The following is a 22,868-nucleotide window of genomic DNA, read 5'->3' as shown; positions in this document are numbered from 1 at the left end:
CATCCAAGCCTTACTCCGGAAGTTGCAAGCCTTCAATAGACTCCAGAATTCCAAAGTAATTACATCAGATATACTCTGCCAGTGCAATTGTTGTCGGCCGACAGATTCCTGGGACTTCCTACTCTACAGTCTTCCCAGAATCCTCCAGGGGGTGATAGAGTTTTAGGATCTACTAAAGTAGGACCCTATGAACAGCCCTAAAGAGGGGGACCCTGGAACATCATGCTAAGCTCTCGTTTACAATTTCTGTGATGTTTTACTTTCTCAATAGACAATAATATACTCCCACTTACTGAGCTACATTTGTGCTTAGCACAAATGCTTGGCGTTTAACATTCACAGCGTCCCAGCTGACGTAGGTAATGTTAGCCTACTTTTTCAAATTGATGCAACTCAAATCACATGATTTGTAAGAGGTGGCATTGTATAAATGGTATATGACTCTCAATCTACTTTAATTTTGTGATTTTGTTGACCAAGCTCACATAGCTCCTCTCAGTTTATTGTGCAGCAAAAGGAACAGTTATGGACAGATGCCCAATCTTTTCCAAATCAGTTGAATTTTGTTAACCAGTCTTGGAGCCTAGAATGATAAAGGAACATGGTTCTCTGTTCAGGGCTACATCTCTATGATCTGCATTCTCATTTTATTTTGTTATTCAATTACTAGGTCTTTGAGATCTTGTTTTGTTGAATCTATTAACTTGTTAAGGTCTATTGATGCAAAATATGGGGGATATTTTACCTTATCTTGAGACAGGCTTCGTCTCAACTGGATTCTTTATATCTTTTAAATGCTATAGTACCTTCCTTCTCCGCGTTTTCATTCCTCTTCCCCTCTGCTCTTCCCCACCTTCCTCTTTTCCCCTTTTCCCTCACTATGTCTTCTCCTCCTTCTATCTCCGATCCTCCTTTATTTCTCTCTAATTCATCACAAAAGTGTGTAGCACCGGTCAGATCTTCTATTTGCTCTAATATAATGTAGGTGAGTTATTCTTGAAACCTGTTTGCTTCACCTCATCAAGGTAGCACTTGAACTTGTTCTGCTAGGACAGTGCCTTGGAAGGTGGTAAACCTGGCTACACTCAAGAGGGTTTGATTTTTTCCTTTGAGAACCATCTTATCCATTGTCAACTTCTCTCTTGTTAGGAGAATATTCCTGAGAGCCCTCAGGATTTTGTTGATTTATCTTCCTTCTCTCAGTATTACCTAAAAGGGCTGGGTGTAGAGTGGTGTGACCTGTTACATCAGAATTTTCTTTCTTCCCTTAGCACTTTCTTTTGTATGTTTTGACATATCGTTCTTTTCCCTATTTTGATTGTTGCTGGTGGTTTTGTTTTTGTCTGTTACTTATTTTTGTGGCAAAATATACCTAGCACAAAATTTAGCATTTTAACCATGTTAAATGAGCCATGTTCATCAATGAACTGACATCAAGTACATTCACGTTGTTGGGCACCACCAACACCATCCATCTCCCGCCAGATCTTTTGCATCTTCCCGAACTAAAATCCTGTATCCACTAAACAATAACTCCCCATTTTTCCTTCCCCCGAGCCTCAGGCCACTACCTTTGTCCCTGTGAATTTGACTACTCTAGGGACCTCAGATAAGTGGAATCATACACTTTTTGTCCTTTTGTGACTGGCTTATTTCTCTTATCTTCAGGTCTTTTTTTTTTTTTAATATTTGTTTATTTTTGAATGAGAGAGAGAGCGCGCACACAAGCGAGGGAGGGGCAGAGAGAGGGAAGACAGAGGATCCAGAGCAGGCTCTGCACTGACAGAAGCAAGACTAATGTGGGGCTCGAACTTACAAACCCAGAGATCCTGACCTGAGCCGGAGCTGGGCAGTCAACCAACTGAGCCACGCAGGCACCCCCATGTGTTGAGGTTTTTACTCATGTTCTAGCAGGTTATTAGTACTTTATTCCTCTTTATGATCGAATAATATTCCATTTTATGGATATGGCACATTTTGTTTATTAGGACATTTGAGTTGATGGACATTTGATGTTTAAACACTTTTTAGCTCTTATGAATCATGCCTTTATGAACATTTATGTTCAAATTTTTGTGTAGAAACATGCTTTCAGTTCCCTTGGGTACGTGTGTAGGAGTCTAACAGCTGGGTCATACGGTAACTCTGTGCTTACAGTTTGAGGAGATGCCAAACTCTGTACTGTTTCACATTCCCACCAGCAATGCGTGAGATTTATTTTTCCACACCCACACCAACACTTATTATTTATTGTCTGCTTTATTTTAATTACTTGAGTGAGAAAAGGTATCTTATTGTGGTTTTGATTTGCGTTTCACTAATGACTAATGATGTTGAGCAGCTTTCCATGTTTTTGGTGGCCATTTGTACGTCTTTGGAGAAATGTCTGATCAAATCCTTTACCCATCTTAAAGTTGGGTTAATTGTCTTTTTATTGTTGAGTTGTAAGAGAACTTTATATATTTTGGATATTTGTCCCTTAACAGATACATGATTTGGATGCGTTTTCTCTCATTCTGGGTTATTTTTTGACTTGTTGATGGTGCCTTTGGATTCACAAACATTTTTAATTTTGATGAAGTTCAATTCGTCTATTTTTCCTTTTGTTGTTTGCACTTTAGGTGTCCTCTCTAAGGAAACAACCATTGCCTAATCCGAGGTCATAAAGATTTACTCCCATGTTTTCTTTAAAGGGGATTATAGTTTTCATACATACGTCTTGGTCCATTTTGTTAGGTGTTCATAAGACGATGAAGCTATCCATTGAATAAAAAATAAAACTGAAGTTCAATCAATAACTTCATAGGCAAGGAGATTTGCCTTCAGAAATACAGTCTTCCCAAACAGTGCTCCAGTGGCACTTCTGTAGATTATTGGGTAAATTTGGAATTGGGGCTAAACTTAGAGATAACTGATCAGGTCTAACCACAGTGAGAAAAACATTGATTATTCCCGAGATAAGAGTGAGGCTGGATTCATTGTTGTTGTTTGTTTTTAACAAGTCAGCATTCTTTACTGTTTAGTTTCCAACCAGTTTCTTCTGGTCTCTGATACGATGTTAAGCAATAAGCCTTCTGAAGCTTTCTGCTATAACTTCAAAAAGCAAGGTTTCTTCGACCTCATTATTGTGTCCTCAATGCACACCACCAGAATTCAGTGTCAGATTCAGTGAATCTCCTTATTGGTTCTTCCTTACTCAACGATGAGGAGAGACCACAGAATTCTGATTCTGTTTCTCCAGGACCACACCACTGTGTTTATGTATTCTATATCCAATTTGTTTTCCAGCTCATTTTTAAACTTTTATTCAATTTCTGTTGGTATCAGGTTCATCTTCTTGGTGTATTTGCTGCTCTATTCGTTGAGACGGCAGTTGTGACATAGCATTTCAGAATCGAATGATCAGCCATCACAGGATTATGAAATAAACGAAAATGGCTATGAGTAATATTAGGAGGGGTTGGAAAGTAGAGTGAGATGTGGAATACTTCCAGTATTCCAGAAAGCTCCCTCACGCTACTTTCCCATCAGTATACCTTTAAGGGTTGCCGTTATTCTGACTTCTAATACCCTAGATTAGTTTTATCTGATTTTGAACTTCACATAAATACAATTATGCATATATATTTTTTTTCTCAGTCAACATTATGACCGTGATATTCCTCCACACTGATGCAGCAATTTGTTCTTTTTCACCGCTGTGTAGTCTTCCACTGTCTGAATACCATATCTCTTCCACTTCTAGTAGGTATTTGAATTGTTTCCATTGGGTGCTGATTATCGATAGAGAAGCCATGAACATTTTTGTATTAGTCTTTTTCTGGACAGAGCTTTCGTTTCTGTTTGGCATATACCTAGGAATAGAATTGCTGCACCGTAAAGTGTATGTTTATTTGGCTTTTTGTGGAAAAAAATGTTAAGTACTATCAACGTTTCTCCAAAGTAATTGCATCAATCTATTGTCCCATGAGCAACATGGAGGAATTCTCGTTGCTCCTCCTCCTCTCCAGCACTCAGGTTGTTAGTCTTTTAAACAGGAAGCCATTGTGATCAGTATGTAACCATATCTGCTGAAGATTTGCTTTGCATGAGTAATAATGTTTAGCACATTTTCGTATGTTCATTGACCAATTTTTATATATTTTTGGTAAGTTATCTCAAGCCTCTTTGTAATCTAGTTTTATTGGAATGACCTTTTTGATTGATTGCTCTGAATTTTTAATGTATCATGGACATGAGTCCTCTTTTAGAAATATGACTTACAAACATCTTTTTCCAACCAATGGCTTATCTTTTCTCTTCTCTTTTTTCTTATTTTATTTTGTATTTTTTTAATGTTTATTTATTTTTGAGACAGAGCAGGAGCGGGGGAGACACAGAATCCGAAGCAGGCTCCAGGCTCTGAGCTTCAGCACAGAATCCGACACGGAGCTCAAACCCACGAACTGCGAGATCGTGACCTGAGCCGAAGTCGGACGCTTAACCAACTGAGCCACCCAGGTGCCCCTCTGTTCTTTTTATGGTGTCCTGTGAGGGGCAAAATTATTGGTTTTTAAAAGTTCAGCTTATCGGGGCACCTGGGTGGCTCAGTCAGTTAAGCATCCAACTGTGGCACAGGTCATGATCTCACGGTTCGTAAGTTCGAGCCCCATGTCGGGCTCTGTGCTGACAGCTCGGAGCCTGGAGCCCGCTTCGGATTCTGTGTCTCCCACTCTCTCTGCCCCTCCCCCACTCACGCTATTTCTCTCTCTGTCAAAAATAAATAAACATTTAAATAAATAAACATTTTAAAACAGAGGTAATGCAAATAAATAGATGATAGATAGACAGATAGTAGATAGGTAATAGCATCACCCAAGCCCAGTGAAAGCTGGGATGGAAGAGGGGCTGTCCTATAAGAGGAATAGTGTTGGAGGCTCAAAGCTACTGCCAGAACTGTATCACTAAAGTAGGGAGAAAGGCAGGGAAAAACTACCTAGACTTTTCTCTCCTTCCCTTGTTCTTCTCTCCTGCTAGTGCCAAACCCGATCAGAAGCCTTCTGGAAACAGAGCACAAGTATTGCAGTTCGTAGAGGTCAGCCTTCCAGTGTAGCAAACAGGGAAGAGGAAGTCTAAGGATGTATCTGGAGGAAAAGGCAAACAGAGAATCAACAGCGCATATTATGAAATAAAAATTGAAATAGGCTAAATAAGATTACTTTGCAAGCAGTAAAAATAACACCTAAGAAAATGGAACTAAATTGTCAATATAAATGATGAACTATGACAAAGTATAGATAGAAACTAAAGAAACATGTCTTGGGAATGCAAGCTGGTGCAGCCACTCTGGAAAACAGTATGGAGGTTCCTCAAAAAACTAAAAATAGAACTACCCTCAGACCCAGCAATTGCACTACTAGGCATTCATCCAGGGGATACAGGTGTGCTGTTTCGAAGGGACACCTGCACCCCCATGTTTATAGCAGCACTATCAACAATAGCCAAAGTATGGAAAGAGCCCAAATGTCCATCGATGGATGAATGGATAAAGATGTGGTATATATACAACAGAGTATTACTCGGCAATCAAAAAGAAAGAAGTCTTGCCATTTGCAACTACGTGGATGGAGCTGGTGGGTATTATGATAAATGAAATTAGAGAAAGACAAAAATCATATGACCTCACTCACATGAGGACTTTAAGAGACGAAACAGATGAACATAAGGGAAAGGAAACAAAAATACTATAAAAACAGGGAGGGGGACAAAACAGAAAAGACTCAAAAATATGGAGAACAAACTGAGGATTACTGGAGGGGTTGTGGGAGGAGGGATGGGCTAAATGGGGAAGGGGCACTAAGGAATCTACTCCTGAAATCATTGTTGCACTAGATGCTAACTCATTTGGATGTAAATTTTAAAAAATAAAATAAAATAAAATAAAATGAAAGAAAGAAAGAAAGAAAGAAAGAAAGAAAGAAAGAAAGAAAGAAAGAAAGAAAGAAACGTGTCTACATGGAATAAAAAAAAATAGGTGGAAAGAATCTAAAATGATAAATACAGATGCTTGAGAAACAAAGTTGTAGGAATTTCCGGTGAAGAACGGAGGCGGTGTCTCTGTTTCTCTATATCTACAGTTCCTGGCACGTCCCCTCCGATACGAGTGGACAGATGGGTGAATGAATAAATACTGAAAATAGAAAACAATACAGGAAACCAAAACTGACAATAAGATTTTTTTTAACTAAAAGCGAAACACTTCTGAATTATTTGAAATAGAAAATGTAAATCAACTTTAAAGGCACAGAAAAATCAAGTCAGTCTTGGATTTTTTTCTGCTGCCACGATGAAAGGCACATATTCTTCTACAGAACTTTCAGAGAAAAATAATGTTACCTAAGAATTTGGAGCCAACTAACTTCACCAGTAATTCACATGCAAAGCCAACAGAAGAATGTTGTAAAACCTATGTTGAGTCAAAGCTGGGGTTCATTGATCATAAGATGACTTTGTTCTGTTATCACAAAGAAAAACTTCCAATGAAACCTTAACACCCTGTTTTAACAGTGTTCCTGAGTGATGCTTGGATTACTGTGACATTATTGCCTTATTTGGTATGTGATAGGGTAATCGTTCTGAGTGGTATTTCACTAGCGAAAGATAATGTAATGTCATCTCCTGTGCGATTCTTCCTTCCTTTTTTTTTTTAAAGAATTTTTTTAATGTTTATTTATTTTTGAGAGACAGAGACAGAGTCCAAGTGGGGGAGGGGCAGAGAGGGAGACACAGAATCCGGAGCAGGTTCAACGCTCCAGCACCGGATGCGGGGCTCAAACGCATGGACCGCGAGGTCATGACCTGAGCCAAAGTCGGAGGCTTAACCGACTGAGCCACCCAGGCGCCCCGGATTCTTTCTTTCTTAGGTTCTATGAGACACTTGGTGTCGTACAAGAAAATGTGACATTGTGGTGATTCTTCCAGTGTCGCTTACTGATAAATATATACCCTGCTTTGTTTTCTTCTCTTACTGCGCCCATAACAATTTTGTTTCAGTGCCAAATTGTAATGTAATATTATTGAAGGCATCTTAAGCATCAGTAAAATTCAACAATATTATACCAGTGTTTCAGGAAACTTGAAGTGATGGGCAATATAAAAAGCTGGCACAAAGTACATGCCTGTGTGGCCCAATGACCACTGTACTTTGAGTGCCACCTGGTGGGAAATGATTGTAAGACACGGCAATTACGAAAGTGATCTCAATCAAAATGTTAAAATGTGAAGAAAGTGTATCTTATGTTTATAGATGAAATATGGCCTAGTGAACCTTAGCAACTGTAATATTTAATTTTGTGTCAACTTGACTGGGCTAAGGGGTGCTCATATTTTTTTAAATTATTTTTTAAATTCTTTATTTTTGAGAGAGAGAGAGACAGAGAGACAGAGAGACAGAGACCGAGAGGAGACACAGCATCCGAAGGAGGCTCCAGGCTCTGAGCTGTCAGCACAGAGCCTGAAGCGGGACTTGAACTCCCCAACTGTGAGATCATGACCTGAGCTGAAGTCAGACACTTAACCAACTAAGCCACCCAGGCACCCCAAGGAGTGCCCAGATTAAACTATGTCTGAATGTGACTGTGAGGGTGTTTCTGGAGGAGATCAGCATTTGAACCAGCAGGCTCTATAAAGCAGACTGTCCTACCCAGTGTGGGTGGGTGGGCCTCATCCAATCCATTGGAGGCCTGAGTGGAACGAAAGGGTGAAGGAAAATGGAATCCCCTCCTTTGCTTCCTGCCTGCCTGTGAACTGGGGCGTAAGCCTTCTGTCCTTGGCCTAGGACTTAAACCAGGGGCCTTTCTGGTTTTCAGTCCTCATGTCTTTGTCCTCTGACTGGGAGTTATGCCATCTGATCCCCTGGTTCTCAGGCCCTTGCTTCTGTAGCTTACAGCCGATCACAGCAGTTCTCAGCCTCCAAAATTGTATGAGATAATTCCTCACAGTAAACCTCTGCCCATATCATATCCACTTGTGCGGGGTGACAGAGGTGGAATTGGTGAGTAAAGGTTGGCTTCTATATGCATCTTGAAGCTAGAGTCAGTAGGATTTGCTGATGGCCTCGATACAGGCTGTGAGAGGAAGAGGAGAATTAAGAATGACACCACGGGAGGTGCCTGGGTGGCTCAGTTGATTAAGCGTCGGACTTCGGCTCAGGTCGTGATCTTGCAGTTCGTGAGTTCAAGCCCCGCATCGGGCTCTGTGCTGATAGCTCAGAGCCTGGAGCCTGCTTCGGATTCTGTGTCTCCCTCTCTCTCTGCCCCTCCCCTGCTCACACTCTGTCTTTCTGTGTCTCTCAATAATAAATACATGTTAAAACAAAAAAAAGAAAGAAAGAAAGAATGACACCACGGTTTTGGATTGAGCAAAAGGAAAACTGCAGTTGGTGTTATGGAGAGGAGGAAGGCTGAGGGTGGAGGAGTTTGCCTGGGGGTCGGGAGTCCAGTCTGGGATGAGTCTGGTTTGAGATGCCTGACCGCCATGGATCTGGAACTGTCAGTAGGTGGCCAGATACACAAATCTGGAGTTCAGGGAAGAGAATGGGATGAGAGGTTTACATCTGGGAATCATCTGCAAAAAGATGGATTTAGTGGCACCTGGGTGGCTCGGTCAATTCAGTGTCCCACTCTTGCTCTCAGCTCAGGTCTTGATCTCAAGTTCCACGCCCCATGTTGGGCTATGTGTTGGGTGTGAAGCCTACTTAAAAAAAAAAAAAAAAAAAAAAAAAAAAAAAAAAAAAAAGGATTTAAAATCCTAAAACTGGATGAGATCTCCAGAGATAGAGAAGAGATCTAAAAATTGAGCCCTGGGGCACTCCAACATTCAGGGATTGTGGGAGGCAGCTCCCTCCCTCTCTCTCTCTCTCTCCCTCTCTCTCTCTCTCTCTCTCTCTCTGGACCAGTGTCCGTTCGGTTAGGTGAGTGCTATGCTACTACCAGATTACTGTCAGGACTGCCCATCATGTTTCTCTAAAGGCATGAGAGAAACACAGGACACCAAATTTGGTTCAACCTATTCATCGTAGGATAGCTAATGACTCCACGGTCTCTGCAGATAATTCTCTTGGCATCAGGAAGAGGAACCACCACCAGGGGGAGCTCACTTCTCTTTCTCCAGATCTCTTCTGTGACCCTCATTCTGGCCTTCACCTACTTCAGGGAACAGGTTCTGTAATGAAATGGAGCCCCGAAAGGACTTTTGAGGGACTTAACCAAGACCAACATGTATTTTAATAATTGTGGAGTCTCAAAGCCTTATTTCCACCCCTTAGTTTAAGTGAAGGGTTTTTTAGTTTTTTGGGGTTTTTTTGTTTTGTTTTTTACAAGGCATGGTATTCAAACGTCTCTAGTTGTATTACATCGACACCAAGAGACTTCTGTTTCTTTCCTCGTAGGATTAAGAAGATATAGTAAAATCGGATCTATTAATGACGATATCTTCACATTATACTATGACCACATGGGTTTCATACATAAACTGACTCCAGACCATTTTGAAGCTGGTGGGTCATTTGCAGCCTTTGGAAATTCTAAAGGTATTTTTGGACAGGTTAGTGATATAATGCATTGAAACTGTTCACCTTGCTTTAAGAATACATATACCACATTCCACACACAGAATTGTGGGAAAACAGGAAGGTATTTTCCTTGGGACAAACTCGTATTAATGCACTTTGCTCTGTTTGACTACAGGAAAAGCCTCCAGATAGCAGAGAACATCTCCAAAACCTTCTTCCCAGTCCCTTTCAGGGTTATATAGATTTAACTCCACCCAGACTATCTTCAGAGCAACATGACCAGATATTCTAACCTTATTACTTAGACCTATTACTTCCAACCCAGGGTCACGATAGGTTTGGTTTTCTGCCTCCCAAGAAATATGAGCAAGAAATGTGAGTTCCATTTTTCCCAGTGGTTTACCTTTCCTCTTTCATATTAACCCTGCCCCTTCATTTTTTTTTTCCTTTTCTGATGCTAATATAGGACTTCCTCACAGGTGACAGTGCAAAGAGTTGTTCTAATAATTTTAATGTATAATGTGCCACTTGTGATGGTGCATGTGCCTAAGAACTCATCACTGGGCACATGGTCACGAAATGAACTTTCCTGAGTGTATCAGCAAAGAACAAGGTTTTTGTGTTCACTGGGGCTTAACAAAACCTTCCCTTCGGCCTAAAGGAAATGGAATAAAGGCCGACTCTAGTTTCAACAGATCACTGCAAACTACCAGGCCAAGACTGGGGCCGAAAGGTTGTTGTCTTTGCTTTCCCTGTCCGAGATATTCCTAGAGAGGGCGGTGGGAACTTCCCTGTGACTGTGAAATGCCTCCATGTGACTTTCTGTGCAGTTGCCAGTCTGCCGTGTGGGCTCTGCATAGACACAAATCAAATGACATGAGGGGAGGGCGGAACTTGCCAAAAAAGCAGATTCCACAGTTTTTCACTAACTTCACAATTTGTAGGAAATGACTTAGTTCTCTTATGTGAAAGTTTACATTCTTAAAATCAAAAGCCAATAAATAGGTTTGTTTTTTTTTTAACTCACCTCTCTCCCCCAGACAAGCTGTGTGTGCATCCTCCCGGGATAAAAATCACCACTGGCTTTTTCGTGGCTCTGTGTCCCTGATGAGGAAAATGAGGCAGAGCAAGGCTGAATAATCTACCCCAAATCACACACACCACTGACATCTACCCAGACAGCAGGTCCCAGGCCCCGCGTGTTGCCTTTCATTGAACTTGTACACACTTTTCATAGGGTGGTCTTGTCACTCCCAGGCTAGAATGGCTTTAGGAATTCTAAAATTGTTTTTAATCTTTATTTGTTTTTTTGAGAAAGAGAGTTGGGGAGGAGAAGACAGAGAGAGAGGGAGACACAGAATGTGAAGCAGGCTCCAGGCTCCGAGCCATCAGGACAGAACCTGATGTAGGGCTTGAACTCACAAACTTCAAGATGACCTGAGCCAAAGTCAGATGCTTAACTGACTGAGCCACCCAGGCACCCCGTGGTGTTTGGAACTCTAAAGCACTCTCAGCCTTTCGAGAGCCCTTAAGACACTGATTCTGTCTCATGTCTATTCTCCTGCGTCTGTTTCCCACTCTCTCCCCTCTTCAGTGGGTTCCCAAGTTTAAGACACTAGGGGGACAAGACATGACAGAAGATGGGTCTTGGAGGCACTGTTGAATGGCCGCACCCCCAACCAGTCGGCACTACCTACCACCCCCACTCCCCATGTCATAACAACGAGGTCAAACCACAACACCCCCTTCGGGATGGTCCTCAAAGTTCCCCAAGCTGGACAGGATCAGGATCAGAGTAGAGCGTGTTGGAAAGACACTACGGGTCAGAAATTGGGGCAGCCGTGCTGGCGTGGACTATAGGGAAAGGCTTGTGAAACAGAAGAAATGAGAAAGGCTATAGCACAAGAGAGGGGGGGTTGTGGGGTCAGCCGTGGGGTCACTGGCATGCGGCGGTGGGAGCAGCGGCTTTCAAGTGAGGAGCCGTATGCCACAGCCCCCTCCTGTAAAAAAACAAAAACAAAAAACAACTCCAGTAAGAACCGAGCTCCGAAATCTGCCCCTCCAGACCCCTCGCACACAATGGAAGACATGCCTCGGTGCATTCTTCCACTCCAGCTCCTGCCAAGGTCACAGGAATCCCAAACTGAATCTTACTCCCCAGAATTTGCCTCCGCACCAGGAGAAGATATTATCCCTCATACACGCGTGGGTATTCAAACAGAACATGTTGAAATATTACTCCTACTGATGAACAAAAACGGTCCTGCTTTGACCTGAACTGGAAACAAATCTCATATTTGCATTTTGCCCTAAGTGAAGTATAAAGTAGTTTAGACGCACTGTTTTCTTTTTTTCCTACTCCAGCCTCCTGACATGGGCTTCGAAACTGCACTCGCGCCACAGTTTATCACTTTAAAAGAAGTGGTTTTTTTTGCGTACGTCCCCACAAACGAACCTCAGGAAAGTAGATACACCAAGAAATTCAGCAACATCCACTTGGGAAAAGTGATACACTCCAGGTAGGGACTGATTTGCCTCACACGTATTTAGATTTCACACTGGTTTCTAACCGCTAAATTTTTTGAGTCATGTTCTTAGCTGTACCAGATAGAGTATATCTTTTTCCGATACCTCAGGAGCCCACATACGTTGGTAGATTCCAAGGTGCCTTGACTGATGCCCCAAGTTCAGAAACACAGGATTGATCACGTCAGCACCTTCAGTATCAAAGATTTCGTCTTTGAGTAATCAAAGATGTCCTGGGCTACATTGGATACTGCTTGTCTATACTGCTCACTTACATGGCATTTCTCACATGTACTAAGGACAAACACATCTAGCAAAGCGAAGGTCATCTTGCACAAAATACCGCACGGCAGGGTATGTGGTATTCTTAGCCACGCTTACTTCTAAGATAACAGCAAGAGCCCAGGACCTTTAAAGCTACCTTTAGGGCTAAAAACCGTCTTTGAAGACCACTATGAATTTTACAACCCCCAAAATCTAACAACCAGAAAAGGAACAATTTCAGATGACCAGAAGAAACTCACCCTACTCCAAACAGGTGTCTCCGCCAGATTGAAATCTGTTTACTATATTTGTATCGGGATATCAGTTTGCACCTTGTCGCGTAGCCAACAACTTCATGTGCCATGGGGCAGCTCACACAGAGATGGAGGTAAAGACTGAAGTTGGATAGGATGGAACAAATGCTGCTAGTAGTCCCCCTATCCCACACAAGGATGATAGAACTTTCTGTGTCGAAGAAAAGTACCTGGGATTTTGTGTGTGTGACATTTCCAAGCCACTTAGTCTTTTTTTATTTTTATTTTTAATGTGTGTGTGTGTTTAGAGAGAGAGAGAGAGTGCAAGAGCATGAGCAGGGGAGGGGCAGAGAGGAGAGGGAGACACAGAATCCGAAGCAGGCTCCAGGCTCTGAGCTGTCAGCACAGAGCCCAATGCGGAGCTCGAACCCACAAGCTGGGAGATCATGACCTGAGCTGAAGTTGGACGCTTAACCAGCTGAGCCACCCAGGTGCCCACCACTTAGTGTACATAGGCACGTCCTTGTAGAAAACATACAGAATCACTTTTTAAAAGACTGACATATGATTAATATAATCTCAATGTTAATATTAGTGTTTTACATCCTAGTAATTTAAAAAAGCATATGATCCTCTTAAGGATCCAAATACAAGTTTCCCCTCACTATCCAAAAGTAGAGTGTTCCTGTGAAACTTTTTGGAAGCCAAACTGGCGTAAAGACGCAATTACCCTTAATTTTTATGGAAAAATTTCTGAGCATTCCCAGACCCCAAAAATAACCTCCATTAGGCTTTTTCTGATGCCTTACGACATATCTTGCTAACGGATGCACAAAATGAATGGAGATTGGGGCGCCTGGGTGGCGCAGTCGGTTGAGCGTCCGACTTCAGCCAGGTCATGATCTCGCGGTCCGTGAGTTCGAGCCCCGCGTCAGGCTCTGGGCTGATGGCTCGGAGCCTGGAGCCTGTTTCCGATTCTGTGTCTCCCTCTCTCTCTGCCCCTCCCCCGTTCATGCTCTGTCTCTCTCTGTCCCAAAAATAAATTAAAAAAAAAATGTTTAAAAAAAAAATTAAAAAAAAAATGAATGGAGATAAACCACAGCTGCTCACACAGGTCAGCCCTCTGGCATCTTGGTGCAGAGAATGCTGCGAGCGGTTCAAGGGGGAGGAGTTCGGCGGGACCTTCTTGCTGCTGGGGATGTGCGCTGCCCCTATGAGGGCTCAGCTCACTGCAAAACCAAAGCTGGATTCTGTTTTCACTTTTTGTCTCTTCTCGTGGAAGTGGGCATCCTCTTGGGATTTCTTTCAGTTAGGGAAAACAAGGGCTAATGTTGGTCTTTCCTAAAAGTGGAGCGGCGCAAGGTGAACTCTGGAAAAGTGAGGGTGCCTGTGTTTAAAAATCAGAACAGCGCATTCTGGGGTCAGATTCTACCTTTGCTCTACTGGTGCGGAAACGAGGAAATGGGCATCTCCAAGGCAGGAAATGGGAGAAAAGAGCCAGGATCAGAGAACTAGAAGAAAGCCAAACTTCAGCTGGACTGGTCAAGGATTTGGGACCCAAGGTTCCAAAGTTAGCAATCGGCCAAGGCAGATTCTAGGTATTCAGGGGCTGGAGCAGGGTGAGCCCTTCATTCATTTTCCCACAAACAATTGCTTAAAACCTGCTATGTGCAAGGCACTCTGGATACCATAGAGCAGTGAAGACGACATTCGAACCCACGCACATCTTGAACTCGCGTCATTGACAGCAGAAGAGCATGGGCCATCAAGAGAGTGTTTTCCTGAGGGTTGAACCCTTATTGGAGGATGTTGGAAGGTTGCTCGGGGGCGGTGATGCTTATGATGGGAACAGAAGAATGCGGATGAAGAGAGGGGTGGGGGGAAGTTTCCAGACTGAGAGGACAACACGTAGAAGGCCCCCAGGCCAATGGGAACATGGTGTGTGTTTGAGAAACCAAAGGAAAGCCAGAGTGACTTCAGTGTTGTGAAAGGAGGAGAAAAGTCATTCAAGACCGTGGAGCCAGGTTGGGTGGGGCCTTCTGAGTCCCGCGGGGATGGGGTTGGGGGGTTAGATGTCATTCCAGGTGAAGGAGAGGCATTGAAGTCTTCTAATTATGTGAGTAACTGGATAGATAGATGTGAAATTTGCTCACTGCATAAGCTGGAGAGACTACCTTTAATTTTCCTCTTACTGTCCTTCAAGCCCCTCCGTGGACTTCCCTCCGTTCTATCTCTAGATGAATATCAGGCAAGTCCCATAGCTTTTCTCTTCGAGGGCAGGTGAATATTTCCTTGGTCTAAAAATGTCTAAGTCAGTCTAAGAATCACGTGACTCTCTTCTTGTCCAGTGTTTTAGGAGAGGCCAAATTCTTACCCAATTTAAATTTGTTTCCCAGCCCCTGTTTGGGCCTGACCTGGACTGGGGAGCTGGGGGAGGTGGGGTATTGCTCATTCTTACTATTTTTCAGCTTCTAGTATCTTCTTCCCTTGAAGCTTATGGTTTCTAGCCCTTCCAGAGTTCGGGGAAGAGAAAGCAGGTGAAATAAAGGGGGGAGAGGCCCTCCTGATGGAGACCTCCAGAGTCCTTTGGAAGGGACAAGGCCACTACTCCACCTGTCCACCCTGCTGGTTCCCTCGACCCCTTGGGCAATCCCCCTGGGAAGGTCTCCTTTCTTTCCCACCCCAACACTAGGCCTGGTCCCCCAGAGATCAGCATCATCTTGATTTCTGCGTGAACATTGACACATTTTTTTCTTTATGGCTTTAACATGTACCCATGCATCAAAACATACTATTTAGTTTTGCTAAATGTATTATTCTTCTGTGACTTGCCTTTTCCATACAGCGATATGCTTTTCCATACAGCGATATGCTTTTTAAATTCCTCGGTATGGATGCATCTGTAATTCACTCACATTAATACACCACGATCTATTTGGCAACTCTCCTATGTTTTCGTGTAATAGTCTTAGTTTGGCTTTTCATTTTTAAGTGTTTAGTCTGTCTAGAACCAATGTGTGTCGTGTGAAGTAGGAACTGATTTCTTTCTTTTTTTATATATATAACCAGCCATCTGTAGAAGTCACTCTTTCCCCCCACTGATGTGGGCTCCCCCCACCCTGCAACATGTGATGAGTCCATGTGTGAGGGAGTCTGTTTCTGTCTCTCTTTTGCTTCGCTGGAGTATTCATGTTCCCTTTGTCACAGTGACTAAAACTCTGTGTAACAACCCCTCCTGGTTTTTCTTGGCCTTTGTCCTTGCTTTAAAATTTTTTTTTCAATGTTTATTTATTTTTGAGAGACAGAGAGTGAGTAGGGAAGGGGCAGAGAGAGAAAGGGAGACACAGAATTCAAAGCAGGCTCCAGGCTCTGAGCTGTCAGCACAGAGCCTGACACAGGGCTTGAACCCACGAACCGCGAGATCATGACCAGAGCCAAAGTCGGACGCCCAACCAACTGAGCCACCCAGGTGCCCCGTCCTTGCATTTAAATGTTACATTCAGCTTGTCAGGTTCCATTAAGGGAGGGGGAAAAAAACCACCAAAAAACAATAATCTGTTAATAGAAATTACCTCTTGCAGCCAAATTCTGCCTGGTATCTGAGATTCAATCTTGGGTGGAAATTTCCGGCTCTTCTCCTCATAGTGAGATAATGCTTTAAAAAAATTTTTTTTAATGTTTATTTATTTTTGAGAAAGAGCATGTGCAAGCAGGGGAGGGGCAGAGAGAGAAGGAGACAGAATCCCAAGCAGGCTCTGTGCTGTCAGTGCAGAGCCCGATGTGGGGCTTGGACTCACAGACCACAAGACTGAGCCAAAGTCAGATGCTTAACCAACTGAGCCATCCAGGCGCCCCAAGAGACATTCATTTTATGGACAATCAATGTGACACTGGATAAGAATGCAAAAAGAACAGTCTAGGCTTTTCAATAAAAGGTGCTAAGACAGCGGCCTGAGCTTAAAATTGAGTTGGATGCTTGACCACCTGTACCACCCAGGCACCCCTAGATAATTCTACCAGAACTATAGACACAAGACAGCTTCCTGACCCTCTATAATGGGTCGAGCACTATTATTTTATACTTCTCTCATCCTGATGTGTCTTTGCCTGTGCCCCATGGCTTTTGCTTCCTGTCTCCAAGTAGCTTCAAGCTTTTGCTACATAGGGGGACAGAGGGAGGGGAGGTGGGAGGGAAGCAGGGCTTCAGTGCCAGCACCCTCCAACCACCCCTCCCAGCACTGATCACTTCTTTGGAGGCCAGTGTGCAAAAGTGGTTAATATCTTGCTTCCCATGGCTTTAAATTTTTGCTTCCTATGAAAGAAAGTTCAAGAAAGTGGGTGATGCTTGATGCCTGTTTCCTCCCATCCTCCATTCTGCCTGGACCACCACCAGGGGGTCTCTCTGGTCTATTGCCCTGCCCCTGTCTTTCTCATGAGCCTCTGGGAAAGCCCATGGGAAGGAAGTAACTTGTGAGTTCAAAGGGGACACCCCTTTGAAAGGTACCCTAGCTTCTCCAAACTCATAATGCAAGCATATACTCAGGCTTCCTTTTTTTTTTTTTTTTTTTTAACAATTTTAGCCAATTCTTACTTGCTTGTGTTGTGGCCAACACTGGGTCTCTCCCTCCCAAGCTCTTCTATTGGTAAGTCTCTTCCTGTGTTCAGACTCTCCTTGGAATGGCTTATTCCCCTGGATTTAATGTTAGTTGGTCATGTTAGTTGGTGACCTTAGTTCTCTAATGGACTTATGGAGAGTGATGACTTTGTGCTTTATTTCCTTTGTTTTCTTGTTGGATTGATATTTCTTCCTCTAAAGCAAAATCAGAAGTCTTATAACTAGGGGCGCCTGGGTGACTCAGTTGATTGTGTGTCTGACTCTTGATTTCAGCTCAGGTCATGATCTCACAGGTTTGTGGGATCGAGCCCCACATTGGGTTCTGCTCTGAGTATGGAGCCTGCTTAAGATTCTCTCTCTGTCTAACTCTGCCCCTCTCCCCTGCTCACATACTCCCTCCCTCCCTTTCTCTCTCTCTCTGTCTGTCAGAAAACAAAAAACAAAAAAAGAAACAACCCACTGATTTCTTACCTCTCCCAGAACAGTAGAGTTTAATTACCCCCAACAGCAAACCCTAGACACTTGAGTAAAAGAGACTCGAGTGGAGAAGGGGAGAAACAGCTTTGGTAGTCAAGGTGTCTGCCTGGCCATTGGTCATTGACTTCAGAGGCAACGAGGGTCATTTTTTCTCATTAAGAAACTTCACTCTTTTTTTAAAATTTTTGTAATGTTTTATTTATTTTCAAGATAGAGAGAGACAGAGCATGAGCGGGGATGGGGCAGAGAGAGAGGGAGACACAGAATCCGAAGCAGGATCCAGGCTCTGAGCTGTCAGCAGAGTCCAACGTGGGGCTCGAACTTACAGACTGTGAGATCATGACCTGAGCCGAAGTCAGAAGCTCAACCGACTGAGCCACATGGGAGCCCCTAAGAAACTTTACTCTTTAGAGAAGTTTTGGGTCCATAGCAAAACTGAACAGGAAGTACAGAGTTCTCATACATCCACCCTCCGTACCCACATACACAATCTTCCCCACTGTCAATGTCTTGCACTATGGTGGTACACTTATTACCTACATTGACATACCATCATCACCCAAAGTCTATATTAAGTTTATATTTTATATTTTTATAGTTTATATTATGGTTTATAATATAAACTATAATATAGTTTATATTATGGTTATATTATGGTTCACTCTCAGTGTTCTATATTCTGTGGGTTTTGACAAATGTATGACATGGACCCACCTTATAGTACCATACAGAGGAGTTTCACTGCCTTAAAAATCCCCTATGCTCTGCCTAATTATCCCTCGCTCCCAGATAACCCCTAGCAATCCCTGGTCTCTTCTCTGTCTTCATAGTCTCGTCTTTCCCAGAATGTCATACAGTTGGAGTCATTGCAGTATGTTGGAATCATAAAATATACAGCCTTTTCTGGTTCGTTTCTTTCACTTAGTAAAAGGCATTTAACTTTCCTTTGTGTCTCTCCGTGCCTTGAGAGCTCTTTTCTTCCTAGTGGTGAATAATATTCCATTGTCTGGATGCACCACAGTTTATTTATCCACTCACCTGCTGAAGGACATCTTGGTTGCTTCTAAGTTTTTGGCAATTATGAACAAAAGCTCTTATAAACATCCTTGTTTAGATTTTTGTGTGAGCTTAAGTTTTCAACTCACTTGGATCAATACCAAGAAATGTGATTGCTGGATCACGTGGTAAGAATATGTTTAGTTTTATAAGTAGCTGCCAAACTGTCTTCCAAAGTGTCAGTACCATTTGGCATTGCCCCGAGCAATGAATGAGAGTTCCTGTTGCTCCATGTTGTTGCAGGCATTCAGTGTTGTCAGTGTTTTGTATATTGGCCATTCTAATAGGTGTAGTGGTATCTCATCGTTGTTTTAATTTGGATTTCCTGATGATGTATGATGTGGAGCATCTTTTCATATGCTAATCTGCCATCTGTATATCTTCTTTGGTGAGGTGTCTGTTCAGTTCATTTGCCCATTTTTAAATTGGGTTGATTTTTTTATTACTGAGTTTTAAGAGTTCTTTATATTGTAGGGGATCAGAATGTGCCACCCCAAAATATTCCAGTTTGGCGTGAGGATTGTTTTCAGCTGAAGACAATTGAGAAGAAGCAGATACAAGAAAAAAAAAAATCTCTGACTTAAAACCCAAGTTGCCCCTTTAATAAAATGCACGTAAGGACACTGTGACTCGTAGGGATAGGCATTTCAAGGCATCACACAACTGATAAATGAAAGAGCTTTTATTTCTCCTCTGGTCTTCTAACGAAGAGCATAGATTTTTATCATTTTCCTGAATTCTCATCTTACAAAAAGAAAAAAGAACAAAGAAAAACAGTGCAGCAATTAAGCTCGTGCGTGTGCGCACAAACACACAAAGAAAAAAAAAAATCTCTGCCCTCTCCCTCCCCACCAGGAAAGGCAAGATGATTCCTAATCTCCAGAGACTCTTTTAAGCCCAGAGGCCAGAGTGGAATCTACATAACCAATCTTACTAAACAAGACTTCTCTTTCCTTAGTTTCCCTCAGAGGCATATTTACTTTTCCAGTTTGGCACTCCTGAAAGCCTAAACCGCTTTTCCTTTGCCTTGTCGCTTTTCAGAGAATTTACTGTTCTTTGTTAAAATGTTTTGTAAGCCTCAGGTTCTAACCACCCCTTTGAGTTCCTCATCACTGAAGTTTTCTCTAGTGTGTAAACCTGACACACAGGTTAATAAACTCTATTTGTTAGACGCCCAGGTAGCTCAGTTGGTTAAGCATCCAACTCTTGGTTTCAGCTCAGGTCACGCTCTCACAGTTTGTGAAGCCCCTCGGCGGGGTCCGTGCTCACAGTGCAGAGCCTGCTTGGGATTCTCTCTCTCTCTCTCTCTCTCTCTCTCTCTCTCTCTCTCTCTCTCTCTCTGCCCCTCCCCCACTTGCTTTCTATCCCTCTCTAAATAAATAAATAGATAGATAGATAAACATTAGAAAAATAAACTCTATTTGTTTTCTTCTTGTAATCTGTCTTTTGTCAGTTTAATTTCCAGGCCCTCAGGTTCAGAATTTAGGGAGGTAGAGGAAAAAAAAAAAAAAAGAAAAAAAGGCTTTTTTCCTTCTCTACAGTTCATTTTGGGTAACAGTCCTTTATCAGGTGTGTCTTCTGCAATATTTTCCCCTGGTCTGTGGTTTGTCTTCTAATTCTCTTGACAGTGTCTTTCACAGAACAGATGTTTTTAATTTTAATAAAGTATGGCTTATCAGTGTTTTCTTTTATGGATCATAACTTCAGTGTTATATCTAAAAAGTCATCCCCATACCCAAGGTCATGTAGATTTTTCTCCTATGTTAATCTTGTATGAGTTCTATGGTTTTGCATTTTATATTTAAGTCTGTGATCCATTTCAAGTTAATTTTTGCAAAGAGTGTAAAGTCTGTGTCTAGATTTTTTTTTCTTTTGCATGTGGATGTTTCAAGTTAACATTTTTTAAATGGATTTTTTTTCCTTGACTGTAAAGTACTTGCTCCTTGCAAATTTCTTAGGAGTCAGATAAACATGAAGAAGCAAATTAGGATCACAACTGTAAACATTTTGATGAGTTAGCAATTAATCCTTTTAAATATGCATTTTTAATTTTTTGCTTACCATTTTTCACCTTGCTTCTTTCATTTATTCTTTGTTTCTTTTCTTCCAAGATTTTATTTAAATTCAAGTTAGTTAACATCCAGTGTAGTATTGTTTTCAGGAATAGAATTTAGTGATTCATCGCTTACATACAACACCCAGTGCTCATCACAACAAGTGTGCTCCTTAATGCCCATCACCCATCTAGCCCATCTCCCCACCCACCTCCCTCCATCAACCGTCAGTTGGGTCTCTACTGTTAAGAGAGTCTTATGGTTTTCCTCCCTCTCTGTTTTTATCTTATTTTATTTTTCCTTCCCTTCCCATATGTTCATCTGTTTTGTTTCTTAAGTTCCATGTACGAGTGAAATCACTCTGATGGACTTGTTTCATTTAGCATAATACACTCTAGCTCCATCCATGCTGTTGCAAATGGCAAGATTTTATTCTTTTTGATGACTAATAGTTCACTGTATATGTATCCATATATCTATATCTATGTGTCTGTATCTACATCTATATCTGTATCGTATCTTCTTTATCCATTCATCAGCTTGTGGACATCTGGGCTCTTTCCATCATTTGGCTATTGTTGATAATGCTGCTATAAACACTGGGGTGCCTGTATCCCCTTGCATCAGTATTTTTGTATCCTTTAGATAAATACCTAGTAGTGTAATTGCTGGGTCATAGAGTAGTTCTATCTCTAACTTTCTGAGGAACCTCCAAACTGTTTTCCAGAGTGGCTGTACCAGTTTACATTCCCATCAACAGTGCAAGAGTGTTCCCCTTTTTCCACATCCTTGCCAACATCTGTTGTTTCCTGAATTGTTAATTTTAACCACTCCGCCTGGTGTGAGGTGGTATCTCATTGTGGTTTTGATTTGTATTTCCCTGGTAATGAGTGATGTTGAGCATTTTTTTCATGTGTGTGTTAGCCACCTGGATGTCTTCTTTGGAAAAGTGCCTATTCATGTCTTCTGCCCATTTCTTAACTGGATTTGGTGGGGGGTGGGGGGGGTGGGTGTTGAGTTTGGTAAGTTCTTTATAGATTTTGGATACTAGCCCTTTATCCAATATGTCATTTGCAAATACTTTCTCCCATACCGTAGTCTGCCTTTTAGTTTTGTTGATTGTTGCCTTCTCTGTGCACATGGTTTTTATCTTCATGACGTCCCAGTAGTTCATTTTTGCTTTTGTTTCCCTTGCCTCCGGAGATGTGTATAGTAAGAAGTTGCTGTGGCTGAGGTCAAAGAAGTTGCTGCCTGTGTTCTCTAGGATTTTGATGGTTTCCTGTCTTACATTTAGGTCTTTCAACCATTTTGAATTTATGTTGTATATGGTGTACCAAAGTGATACAGTTTCATTCTTCTGCATATCGCTGTCCTGTTTTCCCAACACCATTTGTTGAAGAGACTGTCTTTTTTCCACTGGATATTCTTTCCTGTTTTGTCAAAGATGAGTTGACCATACAGTTGTGGGTCCACTTCTCGGTCCTCTACTCTGTTCCATTGATCTATGTATCTGTTTTTGGGCCAGTACCATACTCTTGATGATTACAGCTTTGTAATACAGCTTGACGTTTGGAATTGTGATGACTCTCACTTTGCTTTTCTTTTTCAACATTACTTTGGCTATTTGGAGTCTTTTGTGGTTCCATACAAATTTTAGGATTGTTCTATCTCTGAAAAATGCTGGTGTTATTTTGATACAGGTTGCATTGAATGTGTAGACTGCTTTGGTTGTATAGACATTTTAACAATATTTGTTCTTCTGATCTGAAAGACTACACCAAAAAAATTGCTAGAATGATACATGAATTCAACCAAGTCGTAGGATATAAAAATCAACGTACAGAAATCTGTTGCATTTCTATGCACCAATAATGAAGCAGCGGAAAGAGAAATCATGGAATCAATCCCATTTATAATTGCACCAAAAGCAGTAAGATACCAAGGAATAAACCTGACCAAAGAAGTAAAAGATCTATACTCTGAAAACTTTAAAACACTTATGAAAGAAATCGAGGACACAAAGAAACGGAAAAACATTCCACGCTCACGGACCACATTACTTCTTTCATTTA

At 42.0% G+C, this 22,868-nt stretch overlaps 1 protein-coding gene across 13 annotated transcripts in view; it reads left to right on the top strand.

The window, feature by feature from the left end:
- CATSPERB (cation channel sperm associated auxiliary subunit beta) overlaps positions 1–22,868 on the top strand; it is a 134,922-nt gene that overhangs the window by 54,600 nt on the left and 57,454 nt on the right. For all 13 annotated transcript variants that reach the window (XM_045060392.1, XM_045060388.1, XM_045060387.1 and 10 more), the window contains 2 exons: positions 9,428–9,582; positions 11,915–12,069. In XM_045060392.1, coding sequence (XP_044916327.1) covers positions 9,428–9,582; positions 11,915–12,069 — 310 coding nt within the window. The remainder of the gene's footprint in view (positions 1–9,427; positions 9,583–11,914; positions 12,070–22,868) is intronic.

Source organism: Felis catus, chromosome B3 (assembly GCF_018350175.1).
Source record: "Felis catus isolate Fca126 chromosome B3, F.catus_Fca126_mat1.0, whole genome shotgun sequence".
Lineage (NCBI taxonomy): Eukaryota > Metazoa > Chordata > Mammalia > Carnivora > Felidae > Felis > Felis catus.
The sequence above is the reverse complement of the archived record's forward strand: the minus strand, read 5'-3'. Positions and strand labels throughout refer to the sequence as shown.